The 9850-nt window shown below is 53.0% G+C and overlaps 1 protein-coding gene across 1 annotated transcript; it reads left to right on the top strand.

Annotated features, from left to right (window-relative positions):
- Window positions 1–464: 464 nt before the first annotated feature.
- On the top strand, window positions 465–5684 carry LOC121161549 (aflatoxin B1 aldehyde reductase member 2-like). Its single transcript, XM_040987998.1, has 7 exons — window positions 465–751; window positions 1210–1397; window positions 1548–1652; window positions 2247–2343; window positions 2473–2572; window positions 3015–3144; window positions 5396–5684. Exons 1-7 carry the CDS (start codon window positions 535–537, stop codon window positions 5555–5557), a joined length of 999 nt encoding a protein of 332 aa, XP_040843932.1. The 5' UTR covers window positions 465–534; the 3' UTR covers window positions 5558–5684.
- The last annotated feature ends 4166 nt before the right edge of the window (window positions 5685–9850 follow it).

Below are 9850 nucleotides of genomic sequence, written 5' to 3'. Positions count from 1 at the left end.
ACATATGCTTATTTGTTTATTAATGGTTTAGTTCATGGTTGTATAGGAAGAGAGACAGGGAGGGTGGTGAAAGAGAAGGAAAGAGAGAGAGACTAAGACACAGAGAGAGATTCCAGCTATAAATTCACTTTCCAAATTACGGCTTCAATGAGCAGGGTTTGGTCAGGGTCAGGGTCAAAATCTGGATGCCAACAGAGGTGCTCAACATGGGCAGCCTGAGCTCAGCCATGGAACGCTGCCGAAACCTGGGACATCCATGCAAGTGCAGAGTAATTCACAAGGTATCCCCTCGCAGCTGCTCCTCGCACCCCACATCTCCAGTCACCCCCTACCGCCCCGCCGCTCGCCACGCCCCTGTCCCTGACCTCTCAATTCACCGCTCCGCCCCACCCCTCGGCCCGGAACCGCCGGCTTCCTGTGAGGCACGGCCGCGTCTTTGCTTAAAAGCTCACGGAAGCTTTCACTTTGGGTCCTGTCTGAAAGGCTGTAATACGCACCTTCGTTGGTGAGTCCACGATCGCTGCCTCCGCCACCATGTCCTGTCCCATGCCACAACGCCGGGCCGTCACCACGGTGCTGGGCGCCATGGAGTTTGGGGGCCGCATGGACCAAGCCGCGAGTGCTGCGTCCATGCGCACCTTCTTGGATCTGGGCCACAATGAGATCGACACAGCCTTCTACTACACTGACGGCCAGTCAGAGACCATCCTGGGTGGCCTGGGACTCGGGCTGGGCCGCAGCGACTGCAAAGGTATAGAGGTTCCCTTATGCCCCTTATACATTGCACTGCTGATGGTGATCCGTAGCATGGGGACACAGCCAGGCACCTGCAGCTCTAGGAACCCCAAGGCCAAAGGAAAACATCACCAAGAATGTTTGGACCTTGCCTTGTCTTGCCTCCCTTCCTCCATTTTCCCCTCCAGAAAGATTGCCCACGACCCATCCCTCTGGTCTAGTTGGCAATTCCCCAGTTTAGCCCAGCTCTGGGCACTGAACACAAAAGACCCTGGCACAATGGGCCTCTCACTCCAGCACTCCAGACTTGCTGAACCCTGCCTTCCTGTCACTGGCACAGGTTGGCAAAGCTCCAGGTCCCAGAGCTGCGAGGCAGAGCTGGGATGGGCAGTCCACTGTGTCTCTTCAGTGTTCCACTGGACACAATGCAGTGTGTGACCAGTTGGCCTGAACTCCATGTCTGTTGCCTCCTAGTGAAAATTGCCACCAAGGCCAACCCATTGGACGGGAAGACACTGAAGCCTGAAAGTGTGCGGAACCAGCTGGAGACTTCACTGAAGCGGCTGCAGTGTCCACGGGTGGACATCTTCTACCTGCACTTGCCTGACCGCAGCACCCCCATAGAGGAGACGCTGCGTGCCTGCAATGAGCTGCACAAGGAGGTGAGGGCGGCCCAGGCCTCAGGACTCTGCTCCTTGTCATCTTGATACCAAGGGGTAAAAGGGCAAGTAGGACAGTTCCCGTGAGGACTGGGGCTCACCTCACCTGACTTCTTGTTCTACACTGGTGCTGAGCACAGCCTCTCCCCACAGGGCAAGTTCGTGGAGCTGGGAATCTCCAACTATGCTGCCTGGGAGGTGGCTGAGATCTGCACCCTGTGCAAGAAGAACGGCTGGATCCAGCCCACTGTGTACCAGGTGAGGGCCAGCGCTCCACAGCTCTGCTTAACTAGGGTCTCCATCCCCACAGAGGGCTCCTAGCACTCTGAACCATCTTAGACCCTCTGGGTGGCTACTGGCTGAGATCTGGCAGACATCCCAGCTCCTCAGCCTGACCCAGGCAGCTCCTCCCTCTGTGCTGGCTGTGCACTGGCTCCTCCCTCCTGGCTGGCTTTACTGTCAGCCTGGGACAGAGCTGAGTCCCTGGGAGAAGTGTTTAGGGCTCCCCCAAGTGGCAGTTCCCCAGGAAGCCTTTCCCTGTGGTTCCCAGGAGCCCCAGTGCACAGGCCCTCCCTCACTTCCACCTCCTCCAGTAAGATGTGTCCCACCGGGGGTGTGGGTTGTGCACTGGGCACAGCTCCCTGGGGCACACTGATGGTCTCTTTCCTTGATGATCCTGTTTCTTGCACCTTGCTCTAAATTCCAACATGGGAGGGTCTTTTTCTCTGCTTCCCATTTCTTCTGGGAGTCTTAGTGTGACACCCAGCCCAGGCATCACTGTGGCATGTTTGGGGTACGCTTCAGTAAATAGTGGCTTAGAGTCTTCCCTGCAGCTGTCATCTGTCCCCACAGGGTGTGTATAACGCCATAGCCCGGATGGTGGAGAAGGAGCTGTTCCCCTGTCTCAGGCACTTTGGATTGAGGTTCTATGCTTACAGCCCTTTGGCCGGTAGGTGGTGCCCTGGGTTCCCTGGACAGTAGGGTCTGGAAAGGGGTGGGACCCTCTCTCTTGGGGGTCTCCTCATCTGAGGGATTCTGGGAGGTTCCTGAGCAGGGCTCTGATGGCATCTTTCTGCAGGGGGGATGCTGACTGGCAAATACAAATATGAGGACAAGGATGAAAAAAAGCCCGAGGGCCGCTTCTTTGGGAATAAATGGTCTGAATTCAACAGAAACATGTGAGTTATGCGGTCTCTAGCTGGCGAGAGAGATGTCTACTTGCTTGTGGAGGACGATCCACTTCTTGTGAATGCCTTCCATAACGCCTGCAGTGGGTTCCTTCTGCTTTTCTTGGGGCTCCTGTAAGATATGGGCATCCCAGGACCACGCGACTTTCCAGGTCCTAGCTCTGCCCTGAGCAGTCACCTGCAGGACTGGAAGGCTACGGAGGCCTAGGCTCTGCCTTGTCTCACTCCCTTGGCTGCACTTAATCACATGAGGGTGGGTGTGGGACTCCCAGGACCAGAGATGTCATCGGGGCCTCCGGGGAGAGTCAGCAGCCTGGGGAGGCTCCTCCATGCAGCAGGTGTGGAGTGGGTTGGCTGCCTGGTCAGCCCTTTGGCCTTTGCCTCAGGTGTCCCCCATGGGTGTGACCCTGAGTCACTTTTCCCTTCTGCCCAGCTACTGGAAGGAGGAACACTTCAAGGGCATCGCCCTGGTGCAGAAGGCCCTGCAGGCTGCGTATGGCTCCAGTGCCCCCAGCATGACTTCGGCTGCCATCCGCTGGATGTACCACCACTCCCAGCTGAAGGTAACCCCGCCTGGCATGCGGCTTCCACTGCTTGATGGAGCCAGAGAGTTTGTCTTCTCTTTTCATGAAGCTTCTTTTCCTGTTTCTCGTATTCTTGGTTCTCATATAAGTACTGAGATCTGGAATAAGGTCTCACCAGCATGAGTTTGTTCATGACTTAGGCCTTATGCACCTGCTATCCCAGTGATGCTGATGAGGAACGGCAAGTGCATATGGCTGTTATGGGGGTCGCAATGCTAGCACAGCCATAACCACACACCCTTCCATCTCTCTCCTGTGCTGGGAGCTGAGTCTCCGTCTCTGTCCCCGTCCCCGGTCTCCCTGGTGAAGCCGTTTCTGCACAGTCCGCCAGGGCCATGGCAGTGAGTCAGCCCTGTATGAGGCTCCTTCCCAGTGTGGCTGCTAAAGGAGCACCCAGTCTCCCGGTGAAGGTTACCCTGTGTCCTCTGCGAGGACTGGGTTCCATTCCCTGCTCTGGGCCCTGACTTCAGCCTCCTGCTGGTGGAGACCCCGGGAGGCTCTGAGATGGTTAAGCAGTTGACTCCTGTCACTCACATGGGAATTTCATTTATGCGTCCCCCCAATCCTAGCTCCCAGGACTGGCTGTTATGGCTATTATGGGCTATGAAACAGCCCATATGATCTGTCTCTCTCTAGCCTTCTCTGACTCCTGGTCTCTCAAGTAACACTCATAAAAGCAAATGTTTGGGTCTGTATGTGGTGGTATGCCAGGCTAAGACTCTGCTTGCAGCATTGGCATCCCGTATGAGCACTGGTTTCTGTTCTGGCTATCCTTCTTTGAATCAGAGAGACAGATTAAAAAGAGACAGAAGGCTCTTCCGTCTGCTGGTTCACTGTTCAAGTGGCAGCAATGCCCAGAGCTCAGTCCATCTAAAGTTAGGAGGCAGAAGCTTCTTCCAGGTCTCCCATGCGGGCTCAGGGTCCCAAGGTTTTGGGCGTCCTCAACTGCTTTCCCAGGCCCCAGGAAGGGAGCTAGATGGGAAGTGGAGCAGCCAGGACATGAACTGGCACTCATATGTGATTCCAGCCTCTGCAAGGCAAGGATTTCACCACTGTGTCTTCCTGCTGGGCCCAGCTACTCTACTTCCAATCCAGCTTCCTCCTTATAAGCTAGGAGAGCATCAGAGGCTGGGCCTATTCCTTGGGCCTCTGTACCATGTCCTACTCTGAGGAAGCTCCTGGCTTCAGATCAGCTCAATTCCAGCTCTTGTGGGTGTTTGGGAGTTGCTAGTGGATAAAAAAATATGAGTCTCTTTCCATTTCTTTTTGTGAATCTGCCCACTAATTAAGAGAACCAAATCTAAAAAACTCTCATATTTTAAGGAAACAGAATTAAACAACACATTTATTTGGTTCCCAGAGATCCTTTTGGATGGAAGGTCTCAATGCATTTCACTTACTATGCCTTTCAAATTGATGAAAAGCAATTAAATAATATTTACAATTTTTTGAGGAGGCTCAGTGGATTGAGCCAAGGACTGTGATAATGACGTCCCCTATCATTGGCAGACTGAATGTTGGCTGCTCCGCTTCTGATCAGGATTTCTGCTAATGCTCTTGGGCAATTGGCAGAAGATGGTCCAGCAACATGTTCCCCAGGGCCCACACGGGAGACCCGGATACAGTGACAGGTGCCTGGCGTCAGCCTGGCCTTCCCTGACCATAGCAGCTGCCTGTGCGGTAATTAGCCAGAAGATGGAAGGCACTCTATGGCGCTCTGTAATTCTGCCTTTCAAATAAATAGATACATCTATAGAAAAGATTTTAATTCCACATATACCAGGGGTCTACAAAAAGCTCAAAGACAATGTGTATTATGAAATAAGTTGAAAGCATTTTCAAATCTCATCACCCTAACAACCTCAGCTTCTGCTTCCTGTGTCCATGACCTCTGTGATTCCCCCTCATGTGTCATCAAGGCTCACTAGGGCACGCTGAGGGCTGTGTGTGATCTCTCACTCCCTTGACCACACTGAGAGTGGAGGACACGCAGGCTCAGGGAGGGTAACTAGCTAAGCCACGTTTGCTCAGCAGCTGGGTGGCAGGACCGGGCTCTGGACAAAGGTCTGTGTGGGTGAGCAGGTGGTCCCAGGGACAAGGACACAGGCAGGGAGTGACAAAGGCAGAGCTGCCCTGGGGTCCTCTCTGGCCCAGGGACCCAGAGCTAGGTGGGAAGCAGGGCTGGGAAATGAGTGTGGCTTTGTGAGCTGACGTGTGCTATTCCCTGCAGGGCACCCACGGGGACGCAGTCATCCTGGGCATGTCCAGCCTGCAGCAGCTGGAGACGAACTTGGCAGCCGTGAAGGAGGGGCCCTTGAAGTCGGAAGTTGTGGAGGCCTTTGACCAAGCCTGGAAACTTGCTGTCCCTAAAGCTGCCAACTACTACTTCTAGGCCCTGGGTGACTCAGGCTGCCCTGGTCTACGTGTTTGTTCTCTCTCCTAACCCCTCTGCAGTCTGCTGACCGGATGTGGTCTCTGTAGGTTGTCTAGTCTCACTGTTTCTGGGCCATGCTAAGAGCCTGAACCTGAAAATCTAACCTGGTCACTCTCGTGAAGAGCACTGACCAGTAGCTTCCGGCCAGTGTGACTCACTGCAGGCAGTGGCGATGGCTCCAGTATTTAGGTTCCTGCCACTTAAAGGGGAGACCTGGATTGAATTCCAGCTAATTTCTGACTCATTTCGTTTCACTTTCTTGGGCATTTGTGGCATAACTCATAGATGGGAGCTTTCTGCTTGCTGCTACTCACTCCAACCTCTACAATCAATAAACATTAAAAAAAAAAAAAATAGAAAACTCAATTCATCTCAGCCAGATTCTCATGACCTGTTAGCTCTAGTGGTGGTCACTGTCAGCAACAGGATATTCAAGTTCAACGTTGAATGGAACAGAAATACCACAGAAGACAAGTGCCAAAGTCTCCGGCTTGGTATGGGTAGAGAACCGTTGTTCTTTGCAGTAGGAGGCTGGGAAACCAGTCCAGGTTTCTCAGGTGAATGTTGGGGGTCCAGTTACTTCAGTGAGCACCTGTTACCACTCAGGTAGAAGAGGGAAGGTAGAATCTGGAGTCAAGCCAGGAGTTGAGCCCAGTCCCTGGGGGATGGGATGTAGGCCCCCCAGGAGAACTGTGAACAGCCTAGCACCTGTCCCTTCTGGTCTAGACCATCACTGACACAGTCCAGGGGAATTGGAATGGACTCTGTGAGAGGGTGACAAGGGGGCATGGTATTCCTGGCCATGAGAGGTCTTTGGAATCTCCTCTTTTTCCTACACAGATGTGAAAAGCAGACAGTAGACACTGCCCTGGCCCTGAACACCCAGGGTGGCACCATGCAGCATGGACAGGGGAGAGGAGCACCTGGCTAGAACACGACGCCTCACAGCAATGGAGGTGAGGGGGTGCAGATTGCCTGGGCAATGGGTTCTGTGAACATATTGGAATAGGAGACACTGAGGGGATTTTGACAGGTGCTAAATTCTTATAGGAACTTCCACAGACCAGGCCACTACACTCTCAGATAAGCAAGGGAGCTGAGACAGGATGGTTCAGGAAGGGAAACTGTAGGGCATGTCTGAGTCAGGAGAGGTACCCACCCATGTGGGAGATCTGCGCTGGGCTAGGTAGCATTGTCCCCTAGCACATGGGACAGCTGGCCCTGGGGGCGGGGAGGCATGTCTGGCAGGGCCAAGTTGCAGTATGCACCTGGCAGTGTTGGGGCAAGAGTTAGTTGCCACATTAGGCTGTGCAATAATACCCACCAGAATGTGAAAGATCCAGATCCTAGAGGGGATTTGTGGGCTGCTCTTTGGGGGACTGCAGCACCTGCTGGTTTGCAAAGGCCTTGATAGCTGAGGTTGGTGAAGGTTTCAGCCAGGCACGACCACAGAACTCACTAACACTCACAGAAACCAGAGCTAGCAGCAGGCTGGGCTGGGCCGGGCTGCAGCATCCTCAGGCACACATGAGAACTGGGCCTGATGATGGGCCAGACTCTGCCATGCCAAGGCTAATACTTGGGGAAGACCATACCAGGCTGGACCACAGTGCCTACCAGCACATGTGAGATCTAGGACTGGGAGCAGGTCTGAAATGGGAACTTGGAGAACTCTGTTGTTAGGCTGCAGTTCCTCCTGGTGAGCACAAGAGTCAAAGCTGGAGGCGGGCCCGGCCAGAGAAAGCTATAGCACATGTGTGTACAGGTCTGGGGGCGACAACACTCATGGGTTTGCACAAGAGCCAGACAGGATGTGGGACAGGTCAGGTCTGCCCGCAGCACCTGACAGCATGTGCAAAAACCATTACTGTGGGGAGTTAGTGTGGGTCACACTGACTAGACTGCAGCCCACCAAGATGTGTATTGGCTGCTGCAAGTGACAGACCCAACCTGACCCTGCACTAGCCAGCACACACAAGACTCAAGTCTGAGGTCACCCCAGGCGAGTTTTCTTGACAGACTCCCCAGCTAGACTGCTTGACTCAAGTCCTCCGTTAGGAAAATCACATGACATGTGATTTGACCTTGGAGTGCACGTATCAGGACTGGACCTCCAACATGTCAAGGCCTATCAAATAGAGAATGTACCCAGCTATATGCGAAAGACCCGACAGCCAGTTCATCTAAGCCAACAAGGACATTGAGGACCTCATCAAAATCTAAAGTGGACAGGTTAAACAATTTTCTTGGCCAGCCTTTGCAGCAAATGTCTAAGTCTGTGAATATGCCGAAGGAGACCTGGTCACACAGTAGACCCTAATGCAGCGAAGATTTTCTCAACCCGGATGCAACGAAGCTGACACCGTCTCAGAACTATCAAGACCACTCAAGCAGTATCTTCAGAACATTCTTGCCGACATCGGGGTCTCTAAGGTGACAACAATCACCGTTTCCATCCCTAGGCACTGACCTAGTTAGACAGCAAGGAGTGGTCTCCTCTTTCTGCTTCCTCCCACAGACACAGGAGGAAGAAGAATTAAAAAAAAGAGAGAGGAACATTTATCTCACCCACCTTCCCTTCTGTATCTGGACCCTCCCATTCCTAATCGAGGGCCACATTGGCAAGTATCTCCCTCAACTATATAAACAATATTCAACATAAGATGAAACATGTCTTAAAAGCAGACAATAACGGCCTGTACCTCAAGTGGCAGCTGTTCCAAGCTGGACTTCCATGTCCACAGAGCGAGTATGGCTGCCTGCTGCTGAACTCCACAGTATATGGTGATATGCCAGTCCATGCCGATAGCAATCAAGGAGCCTGACAATGCCACACTCACCCCCTCCACTGAGGACCACGTTTCTGCTCTGGTGCCTGTGCCCCTGTTGCCATTGGTGACCTGGCCTTGGGGCTTGGGTGGGTGGCCTGAGTGTCTCCATGGAACTTCCAGAGGCAACTCTATGCAGGAACTGGGGCTCGTTGCTGAGCAACATAGTGCAGCCTTTGCACCTTCTCAAAATTCATTCTTTCTCCCTCCCATCCTTCCTTCCTATATATAAACGATAGTCTTAAAATATATACATATATTTAAAATAAAAGAACATTCATCAATGAGCATGCACGATATTGCAAAAGCACAGGATCTTGTTGCAAGAATACTAAAGATCTGTGTGGTTGTTACAAATTTGCTCCCAGCACCTGATGGAGCCTGACCCTCTGGCCTTCCTGTTGCTGCTGAAAGATATTCAGAACGTGACTCTGCAACACTGGGCATGTCAACCAGCACCTTCCCCAGGGGCAGCAGGCCAGAGTGCAGCTGAGCCAGTGGATCGGCCCAAGCCCCACCCTCCAGCCTTCAGTGCCACTCCTGCCCCGCTCATGAGTTCCTGCTCTGCTTTGTCCCAGGCAGAATCCTGTGGAAATCAGATTACATCACCTATGCTGTGCAGGGGCCTTTAGGAGGGCCTGGGTCACGGATGCTGCTCCTCAGGGAGTGAGGGGCGGGACTCCTGCAACAGAGTCAGTGACCATGAGAACAGGTTGATTCAGTGTGGGATGGTCCCCATGGGAGGTCTGGTGCACACTGGCCTCCTGCCCTTTCCCCTCCCACATGGCTTGGAGCAGTACAAGGTTTCTGATGGAAGCTGAGCAGGTGTTGGTGCTGTGTGTTTGAACTGCTCAGCCTCTAGGATGTGAGACAGAATAAACTTCATTTCTTTATAAATCACCGGACTTGGGTGTCACGTTACAGTAACAGAAAATCCCAATTAAGTTCCTATATCAAAGTGACACAAGTGAACAAAAGCATTTTTGTGTGATTCAAGGCTGCAGGTTTAAGGTCATATTTCTTTGTGAGAGCTAGAACTGGGTACAGACAGGTTGGGCAGCAGGCCCTGGGCACATGGGCCTCTCCAGGCCAGGCTGTGACACTGACAGGTTTACCAGAGTCAGGGCTAGGTGCATGCCAGCAGGGGTGCTGAAGAGCCAGCACTCCAGGACTCCCTGGCTCAGACCACTGCACCTGCTACAGGAGCGGGGTACACTAATCACTTGTAATGTCAGAAAACAGCCTGTGCTTCCAGTTCATGTTAGCCTCAAACACATCAGGATCACACATCAGGCAGCAGAGAGGTGGGTATGTGGTCTGGCCTCAGTCCACACGGCACATCATGGGCCCACCTCAGTTACTGACCCCTGTGCCAAGGTGAAGAACATGGTCAGGTGACATGAAAGGTAAGCCAGCCTGCTCC

Source organism: Ochotona curzoniae, unplaced genomic scaffold (assembly GCF_017591425.1).
Source record: "Ochotona curzoniae isolate NIBS_2020 unplaced genomic scaffold, NIBS_Ocur_1.0 contig_4792, whole genome shotgun sequence".
Classification (NCBI taxonomy): domain Eukaryota; kingdom Metazoa; phylum Chordata; class Mammalia; order Lagomorpha; family Ochotonidae; genus Ochotona; species Ochotona curzoniae.
This window is presented reverse-complemented; position numbering and strand designations above follow the sequence as displayed.

Coding starts and splice junctions, on each gene's coding strand:
- LOC121161549 (XM_040987998.1), top strand. CDS start 535: ATGTCCTGTCCCATGCCACAACGCCGGGCCGTCACCACGGTGCTGGGC. Junction 2,573..3,014: donor TCTGAATTCAACAGAAACAT/GTGAGTTATGCG, acceptor CCTTCTGCCCAG/CTACTGGAAGGAGGAACACT. Junction 3,145..5,395: donor ACCACCACTCCCAGCTGAAG/GTAACCCCGCCT, acceptor TATTCCCTGCAG/GGCACCCACGGGGACGCAGT.